The sequence below is a fragment of the Lepisosteus oculatus genome, chromosome 7 (assembly GCF_040954835.1).
Source record: "Lepisosteus oculatus isolate fLepOcu1 chromosome 7, fLepOcu1.hap2, whole genome shotgun sequence".
Taxonomy (NCBI): Eukaryota; Metazoa; Chordata; class Actinopteri; order Semionotiformes; family Lepisosteidae; genus Lepisosteus; species Lepisosteus oculatus.
In genome coordinates, this window is record NC_090702.1 from 36644153 (window position 1) to 36664963 (window position 20811).

At 33.7% G+C, this 20811-nt stretch overlaps 1 protein-coding gene across 6 annotated transcripts in view; it reads right to left on the reverse strand.

The window, feature by feature from the left end:
* Positions 1-281: 281 nt before the first annotated feature.
* gramd4a (GRAM domain containing 4a) overlaps positions 282-20811 on the reverse strand; it is a 75392-nt gene continuing 54862 nt past the window's right edge. For 5 of the 6 annotated variants that reach the window (XM_069192456.1, XM_069192457.1, XM_069192460.1 and 2 more), the window contains 7 exons: positions 19344-19498; positions 17816-17833; positions 9409-9556; positions 8209-8302; positions 6552-6636; positions 5961-6029; positions 282-3772 (listed from right to left, as the gene is read on the reverse strand). In XM_069192456.1, the coding sequence (XP_069048557.1) occupies positions 3671-3772; positions 5961-6029; positions 6552-6636; positions 8209-8302; positions 9409-9556; positions 17816-17833; positions 19344-19498 (671 nt within the window). In that variant the 3' untranslated portion in view covers positions 282-3670. The remainder of the gene's footprint in view (positions 3773-5960; positions 6030-6551; positions 6637-8208; positions 8303-9408; positions 9557-17815; positions 17834-19343; positions 19499-20811) is intronic. The other variant, XM_006633437.3, reaches the window with a different exon arrangement.

The window sequence follows — 20811 nt, forward strand, 5'->3', positions numbered from 1 at the left end:
GCCCACATTTAAAGACTGCTCGCAATGTGCCAATGGCATATACATCAAACCTACAGTAGTTGTCAGTAAGGGAAAATATCTCTCGATTTAATAAAACTGCTGTACAGAAAAGCTTTGTGGAAAATCTAGCTTCAGGGTTGCTTCTCATCAACCTGCCAGGCATCATCACAGCAGGCTATGAAATACATTTTTCTGTTTCACATTTCAATATTCTATAAAGAAATTATAATCCAAAATATATACAATGTATGAAGCAAGTAAAAAAGAAATCAACCAACTAGTAGTTTAAATTCATTTACTTAAATTAAAAAAATGTACAACACAGTTTTTACAATAGACATCATTCTCTTTAAAAACTTTACAGGGAAATTTTGTACATTTCTTATAAATTCCTGCTTCATCATTTGTCTGCAGACACCGGCAACATGGATTACAAATAAGTATTCACAACTCTTTTTAAATTGACTTCAAGAAATGTCATCTTTCATTTTTCATACTGATCGGGAATATTACGAAAATAGCCAACATTTACACACATATAGAACTAATACTTTGTTAACACCAAGAACTACACATATTTATAAAACAATATTGTGCACCTTTCTGGATGGTCATGGCAATCTTTTTTTCCTAAAAAAAACCAGAACTGCAGTCTCGTTAAAACAAGAAATCTTGAGTTTTAAAACGTAACAGCAGAAGAAAGTGTTCATGTCACATGACATTATCTATGTTTCAATTAAATTATTAAAGTTCAGTATATAGTATATAAAGTTCAGAATAACCTTAAATAATGCAAGATCGCCTTACACGTATTCTGTTCTACTATCAGACGTTAGTATGGCTTAATACCTTTAATAATGTATTCTGTCTTCTTAATGGCTGTACAAAGTACTGCTAGGAACCTTTGACTGAATTAAACAAACGTCAGAAAAGCAAATATTTAATTACAGTAAAACCATTTTCATTTACACTGTTCACACATGTTAACATGTTACACATGTTTTTTTAAATTGGCCTGTGAATTGTCTATGACCATTCAGAAAGGACACTGACATTCACACTGATGTTTCAGTAGAAAAAGATATATAGCCAGTTATCATGCCCCGTTCCACTCATGGGATTCAAACTAGCTTTACTTCTGTAACAGAAGCTGCAAACAGTGGAGCTTAAACAAACCTTCTGTAAACATTTAAGTTTAGGCAGAACATAATCAAGCTGTAACCTAAAGATGAGAATTAGCATTTGGCAAAACTATACCTTTTAAAATACATTCTGTGCTTCTTTAGTATGGTCTTCTACACTGCTTGCATTCTGGGAATACAAAGGCAGTTTCAAGGTTAGTGGTATCAGCTAAGTGGTTTTGGGTATGAGCATTAAACAGAACAGCCTTATTTAGACTACAGGTCTTTTTTCCTAGGATCTACAGATTAGAATAAACACATTAATAAGTATCTTTTCTTTTTGCTTTTGTAAATAAATCACAACATACATTTTTTGCAAGGTGATCTAACGAAACTTGGCATATTGTTTAGAATGTGACAATGCTTTCTGCTACCGTGTTCACTCCCTTTGCAGAGACACACAAACGCAAGTCAAGAAAATTGGAAGACCACCTTGATGTATGCTAGCAAGATCTCCAGTAAAATGGGAATACATTGAAAAGTTAAGGGGGCACTCACTTATGTACTTGCTGTTTTGGTAATATATACAAATGTGATTGGAATTCTGAAACTGAAAATCTGAAAACAAGCAAATGGCACGATCACAATTTATATGAAACTCTAAAAGAGTGCTCATATGTGAAGCACTGCTGAACTGAACTGGCCTGTTCTTGATGCAAAAAAAAGGAAAAACGCTTTCAACACACAATTCTGAATACAGGACCACTAAGAATCTGATCACTGTTTAAGAGAGTTCCCGTATTGTTTTTTTTTTCATGAGAGCTCTTCCAAGGTATTCATAATGACCACCACCTGAGCTACTGAGCAAAACATACAGTAAATGACAATGTGAAACTGTCAATAGTGTGGTTACCTGTGCAACAGTACCTACCCATTAATACAACTGCCTTTTAAAACAAAGTGCAAGACACAGTAAATGCTTTGGCATGGGACTGATAAATGTTTAATGTCTCTGTCAGCTGTTCAATGTTTGTCCTAAAGGTCAGAACCTCCTTTAAAAAAAGACCAGCTTTAATACAGAATGGCAAAGCAGTAACTGCCCATAAATGAAGTCAAACCTTTTTCCTCTGACGTTTGTAAGGGACACTATGATGAATTTATTAAATGGGCATTATGTACAGTGCAAGAGGTTAGCAAGTATAGTGGTAGTGCAAGGAAATGTTGTACTATAAATGTATTTCTCATTTTGATATTCTAGCTGTGGCATTTATTATATGTATTATCTAATTTAAAGTGGGAACCTTTTTAAATGACCTTAAAGGACCTCTTCTAAAGCAGAGATGCTACAAGGCGTATACAGTAGTTGCACTGCAGAGTGTGCAGTTTCTGTTTCTGTCTTACTGTACTGTAAAACCCTGACTAAACAGAAAGGTCTAATCTAGTAAAGCGTATTTTGAACTGTATATGTAATGTAATTGTAGATTAACAGACACCTCCAACCTACTGAATGACAGTTATAATATAAATGACCAAATATTTTTGCTTTAGTTTTGGCTATTTGTATGAATTGTGTGATGAAAACAGAATCACCCAATGAAAGAAACGTCAAGATGACTAATTAATTTCATCAAGCAAGCACTCTGAAACATTGTTGGACCAATCTGAAATACGTTGTATTCAACAGGCATTGTCAGTATCTGGACCTTTCAGCCATAAAATATTGGTAACACTTTAGTTTAGGAATTTTCCATAAATCATTACATTGTATAAACATTTTAAGAATTGTGCTACAAATCAGTTATACAATATACGTAATAATGTGCCATTGTAATATATTCATGCTAAGAAAGTGGAATATATATATATGAAGATTGATTTGTAATAACTAGCTGTTTCTAGGCATTTAATAGTGCAATAAAATGAATATTGGTTGTTAATAATAAATTTGCTTTGGTTCAAGTCTCCAGTTAAATAATTTGAATAATATTAGTAGGATCCACTGCAATAATTAAAAAAAATAAGCTGTGAATTATCATCAGCATTTCAATTGGTATGTTTTCATCTTTTGGTATTAAAGAAGGCATTCCAATAATCATGGAGTGAAATGTTTTAATACAAAAAGAAAAGGCAATAAATATGTCACATATTTTAAAATGACTGGGTTCACAAAAGCTGATCTGTTGTTCGTATCCAACTATACCAGGTTCTCAAACAAAAGTGTTTCCAAAATATGCATGGCTGACAAACTGCAATTTTAAATGCAAGTTAAAAAAGGCTATAATTTGTCTTGCCCAAGTGAATCCTAAATTCTATTTTCTCACACTTTCAAAGCACTTGTAAACAAATGCTAAAAGTGCTTCCTGTGCAAGGCTTGCAGTGATAATTACAGTTAATTAAAAATGAAGAAATTAAACAGGCAAGTACAAAATACACAATCTGTACAATACAAATCTCCACGACCTGAAAAAAAAGTATTGCAAAGCAGGCAAAGGAGATCCTGCCCCCTCCCACAATCACAGAGGAAATTAGTATGTTCTGCACTCAGGCTGCTAGGTTTCATTGTTGGATGCTGATGACATTATTTTCATGTACTGGGTGAAAATTGTCTCAAAGGCCTCATCTCTGTGAATCATGGCACCAAACACGAGTGGCTAAAGGAAAATGAGAAAAGAAAGGATTAGTCAAATTTGTAAAAGTATTTTTTCACATGCAACTGCTTTACAAAAAAAATCCTATTCGTTTGTACAGGTTAATTTCACCCTGAACGAAAAGAACTGTTTTAATAAGTAGAAGCTGAAAAATACTTATCAATTGTGGAGTCTTTTAAATGTTATTTTACTCATTCTCATATTTTCATTTTGTCCTCCTTACCCACCCCTTTACCTCATATTTCATAAGAGTATATGAATGGTTGCAAATGAGAGAAGGCTATAAAACCCTTCTAGCCAGTTTGGTAGCTAGTATCTAATTGACCTAATCCAGCTGTTTCTTGAAAAAAGCAGAGGTCAAAGCTTTGACTTTGTTAATCCTGTGAGTAATCTGAATACTTTTGTCAGATTTCTTTGTAGTCTTCTTTGTTCAAATTCAATTCCTTCAGCCCATCAATGCAGGGCATGCTCTTAAACCCAAAAAGAATCTGGTTGTTCTTTTCTGAAGTGATTTCAGAGCAGGTATATCTTTTCTATAATGTGGTGAACATAGCTGTGCACAATATTCTAAATATTTAGCATTTGTTTACATTTAATAACATCTGTCAGGTGTTTGCCCAGTTTGCTATTTTATCTCATTTGTTTTGAATTTTACTTGCAGCTTCTATAGTGTTTACTAATCTGGATCACTGATATAAAAACAGGAGAGCAGTGTCTCTAGTACAGATCCCTGTGGTACTCCACTAATTGCATCACCCCAGTAAAAGTTCCTTATTTTTACTATTTTCTGTTAACTAATTCTTAGTTCAAACACACATGTCCCCCAAATGCCAGATTTGTAATTTGATTATCTTTTATGAGGAATTTCATAAAAAGCCTTCTGTAAATTTAAACACACCATATCAAATGTTGCATGGGTATCCATTACTGTTGATGCCTGTACCAATAACTCCAACAGGATGGCTAGGCTAAATCCATGTTGACTATTCCCTAGGATGTTATTTCCATGATGGTGATTGTACAGTTTAATTTTAATAATCGTTTCCATAACATTACATGTAAAAGAAGTGAGAAGGTAATTACTTCAAACAATTACAGGTTAATCCCACATTGAAAAGTAGAAAGATATAATACAAAGTTTCAACTAATGAAGCTTCTTCAGGAGTGAGAGAGAGTAACAAAGGTACTGTAGCAGGGATATAAAAGCACAAAAGGACAAAGAACAAAGTATTTGAAAATGGGCACAGAGCAGGTGTGAGTGTCTTAATGAAAGGAAATTGGAGAGGTGTGAAAATCCAAAATTATTTTTAAATCTAAAAATGTGTTGTCATGTGACCTTTGGGGTATCTCCAGGATGCTCCACATGTTAGCAAAGCATATCACTAGACCACATCCTTTATGAAGTATTAAATACGTTGTATACATGGTGTGGAAAATGTTTTTTACAGCTTTGTCATTTACAGCTGCTTTAATGATATCAAACATTCCTGCTAAAATTACCACCTTTTCAGTCTTTGTGACTATATCTGGGCAGTACACACATCTCCCTTACACCTTCAATAACCGTACAGTGCAATGGAAATATTTATTCTCTAGAATCAAAATTAAATTATTGTCTATATTACATGCTATCTGGCACATAAATTCTTATGCCAACAGAAAATGGTATTCACCTAGCTTGTATAATTTCTGCTTTCTGTCTCATTACCCCATGCACATAAAGAAGGCTGAACAGCCAAAATATGTTTTTCTTTTTAGCATGGAATTAACATCTACTTGTTCCTTTGAAAAGTGAATTGTATGATATTTTACTTCTTTTTCTATAAATATTGTCACAAGTAGGGAACATTTTTGCTTAAAACTACTTATTACATTACATATTATCGTTAAAACTTTATATTTATAACACAGATCCATTATCTGCTTGGTTTTTTTTAACTTCAGAGACAATTATTTTGCAGACATTGTTTTATTAAGAGTAACAAAATGTGACCAATATTATCATACATAGTCCCTTATCAATCTAACACATGATGTCTGAAATCATGGCACAATAAATCAGAATGTATATTACCTTATTTACACATTGTAGTACACAACCACCAAGCAAAAAAAATGCTCAAAGGTTCTGAAAAGTAATTACAAATGAAAATCAATAAACATGGGTAGGATAAGTGTATGAAGCAGTTACCTTCTGTGTGGATGGTGTTGCTATTGAAATACCCATTCCTGATCCTGGCAAAACAGACAGCACTTTGTACTAGAATGAAAAAAAGAATGCAATTTGAAAATTAGACAAAAATGTTTTCAAAGTATGACTGATAATGTGTCATTATCTGATGTTTCATGACTGGTAGTCCTTATTTGTTTAAACTTATTTTCTTTCAGTGTTTTTGTATTCAGATGAAAACACATCATTATCAGTCCTTACATCTTTACCCATCACTCAAATATTTTCAATAATAAATATGTCCATTGATTAATGGACAAATTTAGGTTCAAGGTCTAAAAATAGTCACTACTTTCTCAAGTAACAAAACAAATAACAGATCTTTGTAAATTGGCTGTTTTAAAAAAATCATGACAACATTAATACTTTAAAATTCTTAATCCCACGTAATTTAATTTACACAAATTGTGCTTTAGAAAAAGTTAAATATTACATAACATTGTTTCTTTTTTTTCACTGTACAAATAGGTGGAAAATGCTATTATAAATTAAAAACACTACAGACAACATCCATATATAATGTATAAAATGCAAAAAGAAGCTTAAATGTACCTTTTGAATATCTGTAATGTCATTTAGTTTTATCACCTTATTTTTCTTCGATGAACCTGACTTGGAGCTTTCAAAACAGAGATAACTAGAAAAAGAAAATCAAACAATCAAAGGAAGTATGTTAAATGGGGGATATTGCACAAAAATGTTCTTTTGACATTAAGACCGAAAGGCAAAAAGATACTCCTGATTGCTGCCCATGAAATCATCAGTCAGGATTTATTCAACATTTATTCTGATGTAGAAAGCATGCAATTTGAATATTAAATGAATACAAAAATTAAACTCCATAAAGAAATAAGTATACATAATACCTTAGATCAATACTAAACAGGTCAAAAACACCAAGTTTCTTAAAAATACAACAAATTAAATATGGAGAATGCATAACAATGTAAACATAACTGCATATACAGTATACAGTGAAAGCATATTAAAATATACAAGAGTACATATAAGCAATAAACATAGTTTAGTTTCTATACTAATAGCTATGAAAATGTATTATTGCATACCTTAAATATTAAGAGTATAATACTGTAAATTATAAACAATACAGAACAGAATTTAACAATGGACATTATGGTAATTCTACTTTGGACTTTTAATTGATTGTCTCTGCTCACTAACAATCCAAGAGTCCTGCCTTTGTGGACTGCTCTTTCCATTTCTCTGTACCACCTAAATCTCATGTCCAGTCAGAACGAGCTACAGTACCTTTGAACAGGATTGCAGCACAATCTCTAACCACCTTAAGATCTCTAGCTTAAAACCTCAACCATTTCCATCTCACTGCAAAACCATAAGCTTTCCAGCCTATGAAATGTCATCACCAGTTCAAACTCCCTTTTTCTGCAGCATGATTCCTGTTCAAGCAAACTGTATTCCTAGACCTGGTGTGCTGCAGTTGCCTAATAGTGTATCTCACATTGTACCTTGTTTGCTATGTAATAGGGCGCATTAGATTTTTGTGTGGCAGTCTGCTTACTACTGTATCAAATCATTTCTTTACTGTTACTTTTGAGATTATAATGTTCCTTTACAAATAATATAATGACACCACTAACAAGATAACACAAAATAAAAGGAGGAATTATTTCTTTAACATTCCCTCTAGGGATTTGTGACTTAACTTTACTGGGACAGCTTAGCTGGAGTTTCCCACTGGCAAGGGTTCAGATATTTAAAAACCTTTCTATAAATGATATACAGTACTGTGTGTTTTCCGTCACTGACTCTCCCAACTCTGAAATGCAGCTATTTGAGCCCTGAGTGTCTGGAGTGTGACTACTGAGTCAGGATCTGAAGATACCAGCAGCTGACCTTTCAAATGTAGTGTGACTACAGTCTTACTCTTACAGGGTAGAAAAGCAGGAGTCTTAGTGAAACAGAGTGGTAATAACAAAGAACAAGAAGCATCAATGGGAATCCACAAAAGTAGTGTTAAAAGCATTCCAAATTGGTGATGAATTAACAATCTTTTATGTTAAAGTCAAATTTATGTTGTTAAAATGTATTAACAATACAATAATGGCTATGTGGAGATATTTTTTTCTTCAGAACTAAATTAGCTATGTATAGTCTGGTCACTCAGAAAAAGCTAAGCATTTACAGATTTAATCCTAAAATGTACTAATTGTATAGAAATTCTACTTACTTTTCTGTTACATACAGCACTCCATTCCGAATATAGTCAGTGGGCATCTTCCTGTCTCTGTTTATCAAGCAGCAACGCCAACCATTTTCACAGGCTTTCAAATATAAAACAAAAACTGACTTTATTATAGGAAAACTACAATATATTAAAATATGGTAATTTTCTTTAATATTACAGATAATCTAATGCAATCCCATATTGAGACGAATTAATGGTTTGTAACACATCTGAAAGGTAGAAATACACTATCATGCAAACATGTTAGTTATGGCCAATTTTGTGAACAGTGCTGAATTTAATTGTTCAATTAATAATGAAAGGAGACAACAGGATAAAAAGTCAAACAAAATGTTTACAAAGCAAAATAAAACAAATATTATCGACACATTGGTTGGGGACTACGAGAGCTAATTTGAGCAGCTAATGAGAAAATGACCACAAGTACACAAAGACTGGTTTCACCATGCAGTTATGGCAATGTTTTAATAGAGAACTGTGTGTGACACAATCACATAATGTGGAAACAGCATGGATTATCTGTGGAAGACTTTTTAGAATCACTATATTGTAGTATTTAGTTTTAGGAATCAATGAGCCAAGGGTCAGTGTAGAATGCTAGATGTTCATACAGTAGCTATGGAAAAACTATAAATTGTATTCCTTTGTTCTAACATCAGAGAAACAAATGTAAAACAAAGCAAGGTGTGTGAAATTCAAATTGAGCTGTAAATAAAATAAAATTAAGTTACTCATACCACATATTTAAATAAAATATGAGATAAACCATTTAACATGTTTTAAATTAAATTACCACCTCATAAATTGCCCTTTGGAGATGATCAAAGTACTCTGAATTGAACTGAATAAAGAATAATGAACTTCAATGAGAAACACATAATATTTAATGGATTAAGCCCATCAATTAATCTTTTTTGACATATTTCAGTCAAAAATTATTAGGTCAGCAGGCAAAACATCCAAAATTCTGATAAAGGGATGACAAATGAAAGACTATTTTAATGTTTCTCCCAACATGTTACTTAAATTTAAGAAATTATTTGCTGTGTTTCTATTCCTTCCCAACTGCATGTCCACAACATTCTGCTGCAGTCTCAGGACAATAAGGTCTGATGGAGTGATGAGACAAGAAAGGGAAAATAAGAGGAGAGATTAAGTAAAAAGTTCTTATTAGTTACATACCAGGCAGAGGGCGTTCTGTGTCTGCTAAATTAAAGATTTCATGGAATGCGCCTTTTTTGGTGCTGTGTGATCGCCCACCTTCTTCTTCTCTATTGATCCCACATGGTGCATTGGTTCCCAAACTGCTTCTGGATGCAACTGGTTGAACCTATAAAACAAAAGAGAGCCAGGAATTCTAATTAGCAAATTAAAAAAAAAAGCCACACAGTAGTGGGTCGATGCAACAGAAGAAATGGTTAATTGTTGTGGTAAACTCTATAATTATTACCTAGAAAGCTTAACGTTTTTAAACGATTTAAAAGCCAAATAGTTTTTTAATGAAACAGCAGACACGTGAACACAATCCCTTGTTGCAGAGAGAATTGTTGATAGATCATTGCTTTCTAAACAGAATCTTTTAAATTGGCACACAGGCTACGCAAATACTTTAATTTTTTTTGTCTCTGAGAATATGCATTGCCACTAGTTTTTAATTTCATGCAAAGCACAATGCAAACTTGCAATACAAGTTTGTATTCAACTCTTTTATGTAGCATTTCAACAAAGTCAGAGAGTATTCTTTTTCTGTATTATGATCAATTAGAATAATAGATTTAGAAATACTAAATTGTGACTTCTAAGTTAGTCTCAACAAAAATCAGTAATGCCAAGAGCATGACAGTTATTAAAAATGATTCTATATCTCATATCCCTTTGAGAGTATATGATGGGAAAAGTAGGTACAAAGGGTTATGTGATACTACTTAAGATGATATCAAAAAAACAAAAAATGATGTCAGATAATGTATTTGAAGAAACAGAACCCTTTCCTACTATTTACTAAGAACAAAAACAACATCTTATATTAGGAACAGAATGTAAACAGCAGAAAGAAAATTTGTCTTGGGACAAAATCTTTGAAAACGATTTTAAAATATGAATAAACTTAAATTTGAACTACATCCTCTTTGGCAAACATTATATCTGCCATTTTTCCCATTTCAGAGTCCAGAGATGTCATAGAGTTCAAAAAGGGCTGGTGTGAAATATCACGTCATGCTCTTGTAGTTTTTGTTGACTGGTAATCTTAATGTCAATGAACCAAAGTAACAGATTTAAGAACAAATGTATTTACATTGCACGTTTGTGTTCATACAAGTTTTGTGTTTGAACCATTTGCTGTCAAATAAAAGCCATCCGCAAAGCCTGCCAAACAGAATCAAACCAGTGCAAACATTTTCCAACAAAGGGTCCATGCTGAAAAAAAGATGGCATATAGCACTTGGGAACACCAATCTGTTGTGTAAAGCTGTACTGTTAATGTTATCAGAACTTTTTGTATCTTAACATTCTAAAACAACATACAGTAGGTTAGACCAACACATTAAAACAAAACACCTAATATTTTGTATTTAAGAAAGTGTCAGAAAAAGTGCTGAGACCCTGGGGCAAAAACTTCCATTCATGCTAATTATTACTGAATATGGTTACAGGAGAACGTGCCTTTGGAGTCACAATGTGACATCACAGTTTGTTTTCAGAAGACACGCAACATCAAAACAAAATGTCAAATTAATCATTTGACTTTATTCATGTTTCACCATCTTAATCATGAAAATACAGATTTTAAAGATCTATTAGCTCTGATATTCTCTTTTGTCTTTTAAAATTTAAGAATCGTTCTCATTATATTACTCATCATACTAAGTGTTTTAAGTCTACTGTATTAGTTGAAAAGGCTGAAAAATGACTGCATCTTCAGGAGAGTTACAACAAAAGTCATTTTTAATTTAGTCAGTTAAGGATGACATCATTAGCTAGTGTAGTTACACACGGAAAATAAAATGGTTTAGGAGATAAACTGACATCTAATAAAGATTATTAAAAGGAGTATTTAATTATTCAGATAAATACATCTCTGATGTTTCAGAAGAAGACAGATAACTTAGCTTCTCAAAATACTAGAATGTGGCCTGAATTTATTTCAATTTAAGTCCAGTAGAAAGAGAAAAGAGACCTGAGTACAGTAGTGGAAAGGGGTTACTTTGGAATAAAGTTAACATTATTCAGCATGAGAATAACTAAACAGGGCTGTATAGAGAATGTGTCAGTCCTTTAATTGGTGTGACTAATATGGTTGCGCACCACTGCCACCAAGAAAAAAAAATAACTTCACCTAATAACATTATGATTATTACATGTTCACCTGAACTTTCCAACATTATTATGTGATTATAATTTGATTTTATGAAGAAACTACATTACATTTTGCAATCACAGCACCATACAGCTCAACTGTAACTATGACGATACTGATACAGCTCAACTAGTCCTTTCACTATAGTGTTTGTGAGGATGTCCAAAGATGCTGAATTAGTAAATTCAACTGGGATTTAGCCATAAGAAAATCTTGCATGTTTAAATTCATAGCAACAGAACCATTAAAAGCATAAGGACACTCAAACGTCCATAAACAAGAAAGGCTCTATCAAAATAAATCACTATTACTGGATGTGGCACTTTACCTCGAACTATTATGTAATAATGTCATATAAATACATACGATAATCATCATGTAATTAAGTGATACATGTTAAACATTTTTTTTCTTGGTGACAGCAATGATCTTACATAGATTAACAACTTTTAATCCGTTAAGAAGTTAAATATGACATGCCATCCATTGTCATGGACATGTGTTAAATCTTGTACTTAAACATTTTAATATATATATCTATATTATTGTACGCTGAACTATAATGCATATTTGTTGAATTCATTAGTAGTCACATGTGATTCCCAAAAGCTGACAACTGTGAACGCATAGACCTTTCCTGTACATGTTCACAAAGGTCTCATTACAAAGAACTTAGTTTCGAATGCATTTTTCAAAACTATTAACCTTTTAGTTTTCCAAACATTTCTGCAAAATGACCTTGAAGACCAAACCACTGAGCACATCCTGTTTATATAATGCTATATTTGCACCATGTGGTGAGTAAAGCACAGATAATATCTTAAAAAAAGACTTAAGGCTTATATATATAAGCCCTACTTCTCTACGGTACACCATTCTCATGACATTTTGACAAAAGCTACACCACAATAACCTCTCACCTCCTCAAAAGCTGCATTCCTCACTCCAAGAGGAGATGATAACAATGAACTTCCTTGCACTGAACAAATAAGATATGGTAATTATAGTATTTGTCAGATTCCAGTTTACTTAATTATTTTTGAGTTACGAAGGATAAAGTAGTGCTATCATAGCAACACCTTAATTCCTCTGATTTCAACAAGACCCCCTGGTTACAGTTTGGCAGTAAAGACAAAAAATAATCCTAGTTATAAAAGAACAAGCAGAGGTAAATTCCACACTGAAAAGTAAAAAGAAACATAACAATATATGGTGCTACTGCCAGCAGCCATATCACGCTGAAATTTACAACTGAGTTGAACCTTAGAAAAAACTAAGGTTGCTGCTGAAAGAGGTATTTGAGGGGCTAGCAGGGTGCACTCCCCCTGTGGTCTGTGTGGGTCCTAATGCCCCAGTATATTGACAGGGACACTACTGTATATTGTAAAAAGGTTAGGTCCTTTGGATGTAACATAAAACGGAAGTGCTGACTCTTTGTGGTCATCAAGAATCCCAGGGTGTTTCTCAAAAAGAGTAGTAGTTTTATCCCAGCGTCCTTGTCAAATTTCTCATTGGCCTTTACTGATCATGGCCTCCTAATAATCCCCATGAACTGGCTTCATCCCTCTGTTCTCCTCCCCACTAATAGCTGGTGTGTGATGAGTGTTTTGGCGCACTATGGCTGCCGTCGCATCATCCAGGTATGCGGCACATACCGTAAGTAGTGGTGGAGGGGAGTCCCTATTACCTGCAAATTGCTTTGAGTGGAGTGTCAAGAAAAATGCTATATAAGTGTAAGGAATTAATTAACAACAACATTTTGGCTGTGAAACAAAACCTAGAAAAACACTGTCTTTTCTTTCTACTTTTTAGCATGGAATTAACCTGTTCTTTTGCAGCTTGCATGCTGATTAAGCTTCCCCACTCAAACCTGCTCTGCATGCTCTTGATAATATCTGCTACAATAAAAATTGAAACCAGACACTTTAAGGTTACACATTAAGGTTACCCAACACACTTAGTAAAATGTGATTTCAAGCCGTAAAAAGAAAGATGATCAGAAAACTGATGTCAAAGTTCAGGTTTGTAGACATTAGGGTATTTTCTGCATGATGACTGCAGCTCATAAATACCATGACTTCAATCCTTAACATCACCAAGTCCTGAACAATAGAAATGCAGGGTAACTTTTTTGACAACCACTACAAATTCCTATTACTCCAATATTCTTGGATTATGTTCAATATTTAAAATGTCGTATTTGCTCAAAATACCATCTAGGAGGTTATTGCTTTCTCTTTGTTCAATCTGTATGGATTTTGTTGTAGACTGGACATTAACTACCAAGAAGCACAAACAAAAATATATCATAAGGCTTGATAAGGCAGTAAACCACATCATTGTTTGATTAATTAAACAGCATTGCATAATTTGTAATTCATTTCAACCATTTTTGCAATTGCTCACATAGGCTTCATGAACAGGTTTTGTATTTGGCTATAGTGCCATTAAATATATTTATGTTCAAACAAGTTCTCATTTGGGGGGATTTATTAGAATTCATTTATTTATTAAATACAGCGTTTCATTTTGAAATGTATACTTAAATAATTTGTAATAGTTTACAATAATGGTAAGTCAGCACTGTAAAATTTCCAAACTGGTCATGGATGTGAACTTTTCTGACTGTCAATTATTTGAACACCAACAAACCTCATAAATATGGGATATCATTTACCTGTATACTGGATAATTTATAAGGATTTATGCTAGATATGTAAGACAAATCTTTCGTTACCAATGTAATTGGTATGTGTAAACGTGATTTGCGATACAAACTGATGGTGCAATTATTTGTTGAAATAAACCTCATAAATACTAGAAAATAGATGATTAAATACTGAAAAATGTCTAGCCACAAGATAATTGATATTACTTTTGAGTTCACTAATACCCATGTTTTTCATTTTTTTACCCACATAAACTAATTTACCTGACAACTTCAACATTTTAATGACCCTAACTAGCACGTAATTCTTCCTGTTTATAGGTTTTTTAGTACCTAAGTTGTGTATATGTTGGGATTGTATTATTGAAATGATTGCAATTTAAATGTGGGTAATTACCTGACGAAAACAACTGAAATCACAGAATGCCAACTAATTCTTTACATTACAATAGTTTCTCAGACTCTGATGAGACATAACCCTTGACTGGCTAATTTAAAATAGGAGCTGATTAGTGTTTGTAAAATCAACTTTCAATATCCTCTCTCCCTTTTGTGTTATTTTGTAAGCGGGGAATCCAGAGTATTTTGACACTGTGCATTCATCCATTTTCAGGCTGCTTGTCCTGGTGAGGGTTGTGGCTAAAACATTTAGGATTTTTCTGTTATCTTCAATTGAATTATATCTTTACCCATTTAAACTGTTTAATTTATTAGGATTTATGCTAGATGAGTTAGACAAAACTTTTGTTACCAAAGTAATTGACACAGTGGGTACAGAGTCACCACCCCCTTTCAGAATTTGTGCCTTTTGTTGTATGACACTCTGAAAATAAAAACAAATTAAATTAGCCTTGTTCCATTTTTATTTACACACAGTATACCTTATCTTATCCAAGTGAAAATCCAATTATAAAACATTCTGAAAAATAATACTACAACAGTAAAATACCTTATTTGGATAAGTGAACACTCCCCTTATACGGTAATTGCATTTGTTAACTTGCTCAGGTATAACCAATCACCTTACATATCACACAACAAACTAATTGGCTCCCACCTGTGATCAATTGTGGTGATTTTGATCAGCTCAGAATAAAAGCAGTTGTTTCTAGAGGATTCCACTGCTTGGAAGTGCAATTCAAAGCAAAGAATCCACTATGGGCGGAAAGGCACATTCAAAAGAACTTCAAGATAAACTTGTGGAAAGGCACAAGTCAGGAGATGGGTATAAAAATATCTCAAAGGCTTTAAGTATACCATGAAGCACAGTCAAGACTATCATTAAGAATTGGAAGGTATATGGCACCACCCAGACCTTGCCTAGATCAGGCTGTCCCTTCAAACTGGATGACCGAACAAGAAGGAGACTGATAGAGAGGCTACCAAGATGCCGATGGCAACTTTAAATGAGCTACAGGCCTTTATGGCAACAACTGGTCATTGTGTGCATGTGACAACAATATCACAAACGCTCCACAAATCTGGCCTGTATGGGAGGGTGGCAAGAAAAAAGCCACTCCTTAAAAAAAGCCATATCAAATCTCGTTAATGTTTTGCTTAAAGGTGCTGTGGTCAGATGAGACCAAAATCGAGCTTTTTGGCCAGAATGCAAAACAGTAAGTCTGGCGAAAACCCAATACATCCAAAGAACACCCTTCCTACAGTAAAGCACAGTGATGGCAGCATCCTGTTGTGGGGGTGTTTCACTTCAGCTGGGACTGGGGCACTTGTCAGGATAGAAGGGAAGATGGATGGTGCAAAATACAGGCAAATTGTTGAAGAAAAACCTGCAGCCCTCAGCCAGGAAGATGAAAATGGGAAGATGCTTCACCTTTAACATGACAATGACCCAAAGCACACCGCCAAGGCAACCGTACAGTGGCTTAAGAACAGGAAGGTGAATGTCCTTGAGTGGCCTAGTCAGAGCCCCAACTTAAATCCCATCGGAAATCTTTGGAATGACTTGAAGAGGACAGTCACCATGCTGTTTTACCAAGATTGAACAATTCTGTAAGGAGGAATGGGCAAATATTCCTCCCTCTAGGTGTGCAAAGTTGGCAGCAATGTATCCAAACAGACTCAAGGCTGTAATTGAGTCTGCAAGACTCAAGGCTGCAAAAGGTGCTTCCACCAAGTATTAAATCAGGAGCGAGTTCTCTAATCCAACCCAGTTATTCTAGTTTTTTTATTTTTTCAGAAATTTTGCTTTCTTTTATTACTTGGATGTTGCAAGGTACAATTTGTAAATAAAACTTGAAAAAGTCTGATTTTATTTGTCTTCTTTTTGAGCTTTAGGGTAACAAAAGGTGAACACTTTGAAAGGGGGTGGTGACTTTCTATACCCACTGTATGTGTGATGTGCAAAACAAATTGATAATGTAATTATTTGTAGAAAGTTTGTTTGAGGGCTTGGAATGCTGTTTTAATCAATTATTCTATTCAGCAGGGAATACACACTTGGTATTGATATTGTTCAATTGATTGGTGGTTCTAATATACAGTACCGCAACAGTACTGCTGTTTTGTGATGTTATTTAAATGTGTTCCATTGCTCTTGTGCAAGGATGCAGAAGCATAGACAGAATCTGTTTGCTCTACTCCATGAATAGCAAATAATTATAACAATTATTATTTATTAAAATATTTATTTAATTATTTTTTAAATGTAGAGATTAACAAAGGAATTTCATATATTAGTATCTGAATGTAGTCCAGTCTGTGAGCCTGGTTTTGTGTTGCCTTAATTCACATGCATTACTTTACAAAATGTTAATGCAGCCTTATAGACAGAGTGTGTAAGAAAAGTATCTGTTGTGAGGTGATACCAGATGCATTTGGTTACAATACAACGGTTACAGTAGTACTGTATGTATCTAGTAAAAAAAGATTTGGCTTTTTTTACTAGATTTATTATGAGTAAAATAGTATTATGAGCAAATACCACAATGCCACCAATCTGTTATACTGTTGAGAGGGTTCAGGAAAACAACAAACATTAATAACAAATTAATAAATTATATTATTAAAGTAAAAGCAATTTCATAGGAATGATTAGAAAATAAAAACATGTGGAGAAACATTACATTCTAAGATCTGAGCAACAGTATATTTCACCCTTTGTTAGTATATTCCAGCCATCAAAGTTACAGAGGCACAATTTTATTCAACCCATATTACATGGATGTTAGGTTGGATAGCTGTATTTCTACTGGGAATAGAATGCTGGTAATAATACTTTCATGAAAATGGATAAAAATGTTACCACATGGAACACCATAAAAACAATGAATGGTTAAAGACACCAAAGAAATGCACATCGATCCCTAGGGTGTGATTCAGACTTAGGGATACAGCTGTGCTGCTTTTGGTTCATTTTACAATGACTTGTTTTAAGTCACATTTTACACAGTCAGTGTGAAAACACATGGGACACATTTTGATCCATAAAAACATACACTACACACTACCCGAATTTCTAATTTCTATTACACATGACATGTCAGTTCATCTTACACACAGGCACTTTTAAAGCAGAAAACTGTCGCACACATTCAAGTCCCTACCTTTTCGTACCCTGACAGCTGGCAGGAAAAGAAATAACAGAACACAAATGTGACAGTGACAAAAGAAAAAAGTGCCATGGTTAGGCCACAGAATAAGAAATGAAACAAGAACTGAGTCACATGATAAAGCCCTTTACAGACAACATGTACAAAGAACAACATGTATAGTGAAGCAAAGGTCATTTTAAAAGAAAGCCACTATCTCTAGAAGCATGTTAGACCACAAAGCAACACTGAAAGGAAACATACTGTAAACTTGTAACAAGAAAAATAAAAACATATACTGCATTAATGTAAAGCCCAAAAAATAAAAAAGATATCATGTCTGCAGTAAAGGACTATATTCATAAGGGAATCAAAAAATAAGTAAACACTGATATCAATTTAAATTATTTTTTATGATACAAAATTGCATCTGGTCATCATCATGCACTATATCATCATGCATCCAGGTGGATGCTGCACATTGGTGGTGGTGGAGGGGAGTCCCCATTACCTGTAAAGCGCTTTGAGTGGAGTGTCCAGAAAAGAACTATATAAGTGTAAACAATTATTATTAATTCAAAATTATTATACCTGTTTTTCATATTTTAATGCATTTATATTTTGAATATGGATACTCACTGACCAGTCACCCCTTAATTTAATAATTCTGCTTATTGTAGAACAACCTGTTAGCATAGTTTTTTATGGCTGAGTAAATGAACATTATAGTATGTTTATCTATAATATTGGTGAATGATAGATTATTGAAAAACTGTAAAAATATATACTTTTCTAATAAGTAACTATAACCAACGTTCTGTGGTATGTATTTACCAATACCATTTACATATCAAACAAAAATGGATCTTAATATTCAACATCCAGAAAAAAATAGACGATCATACTAAGCTGCAAAAGCTAATTAAAGACATTTTGGATGATTAATCTTGAAATGACAGTTATTTACAGGTGACTTACATAAGGGTTATGATCTGTACAACCTTACGTAAATTATAATGCACTCTTACCTGTATCTTGTGCGTTCACACTTATAACTGCTATCATTATTGCAGTACAGCAATAATACAAAATTTCATTATTCCAATACTATGATGACAGTATAGTGTGCACTCATAATAAAAGACCTCTTACAGAGTAACTTAATGGCACTTTTCACAGCACTGGTACCTTTCACATCACTTGAACATTTTTCAGACATGATTGAAAGGGTAACACTGCAAACACACAGTGGAAATTATTTCAGACAATGCACACGAGGCAACTGAGGCTGCATGTAACTTTTTACGCAAAGTCAAATTTTTCCGTAAAGTTGGGGAGTATTTGTACATCAGATGCTGTCAGGATTTAAACGAACTGGCTTTTATAGTTCCTACACTTCTGTATTCAATAATGCATGGATTGCCTGGTAACACTTGACAAATAATATTTTGCAAACAAGACAGTGTGCTTCAGATCAAAATGTGCCATACACGGTGAATGTTTTCAACTGAAAAAAAAAACAACAGGAAAATATCTTGATTACCCGTCTTGACACTGTGGCATTTGTCCTTTCTTTGAGCTGTGGGTCTGTTGGTAAACTCGTCCAGACAATATAGGGGGTATCATACTTGTCTCTGAGTTTTGGGCAGCGTTTGAAGATAAAATCTATAATGAAAAACTTTATTCCAGCATATACCCCTGTCAAGAGAAAAAAAAAGACATACATTAGAGTTAAGACCTAAGAGGGATTGTCTTCATACTGAAGTTTTGACAATTTCCGGGTATTCAATTACAGATTAAATGGAGAGCTCATCTGATCAATCATTTCTTCTGAATCTTCAGGGATTTGATTATGCAGGGAATAATTACTGTCACAATTTTTAAATAAAATTGTCAGTAAAGTCTGCAAAGACAGTGCAGCACAGGTAATTCTACAGAGACAAAAAAGCCAATCTGCAATATAGACATAAGGAGAGACTGGAACAGCAAAATAAAATAGATCAGCCTGTATACAGTACATAAAAATCTTGGCTTTGTTGTTCAATTTTCTCCTTAGATTCATCTCTAGATGATTGCAAAACATTCCAAGTAAGACCAGAATATCTTTCTCAGAATGCATTCGATTGTGATCACTGTAGCTTGTTTTCTTTTCCCTTGGTCAACACAAACTTTATGGACTTTTTCTTAACCCTTCCTCAGTTACAAGCTGTGCTTTTTGGCACCAGCTTTCAAAAAATGCTGCCAACATCTGGGAGGCACCACTTATTGAAACCTGAGTCTATGCTGACATATTGTAAAAGCATGGGCTGTGTGGGTTGTACTTATATCTGCCATCATGCCCTCCCTGGCTCTTGTGATCCCTAGTGGCATGTCATTAATCATGACTGCTTCTCTAGAGCTTTTCAAAATATTTTCAAAATATTCTACCAAATGTTGAAGTAAACAACAGAACATATACTGTACTGCTAAAGGCACTGGTTCTCATAGTATTAAGACTAAACTGATACCTCTTCCAGAGATTAATTATGAATAATTATTTCATATTAAGGAGCAGAACAGTCATATATGAGAAACTTTAAATGGCTCACAAAATATTGTGAACACTTACGTCTTTAGACTTTGAGTAAGATGCAAACAAAAACTGTCTGGGTTAACAAACAGTCCAAAAGTTTATTAACAGTAATATTACCATTACCTGATAAAAATTGACTTTTGCATCTGACAAAGTACAAAAATCAAAGGACTGCAAATTTCTTGATCATCTGTTAATTATTTGATACACACAAATTGGCGTTTAACCATTGTAAATGTTCATGCCATGAGCCACGGATACTCTTGCTTAAAAGACATATTCCTGCATGGCTGAAGAACTCCCATTGTTGTGTCTGAAGTTTCACAAAAATTATGTATTGTCATTCCCCAATAATTGTTGCAAATTTTCAAACTTTCAGCACTCAAGGTGGAACATGAGGAATTTTAGAACATTTTGTCTTTCGAGTTATCTGATCTGC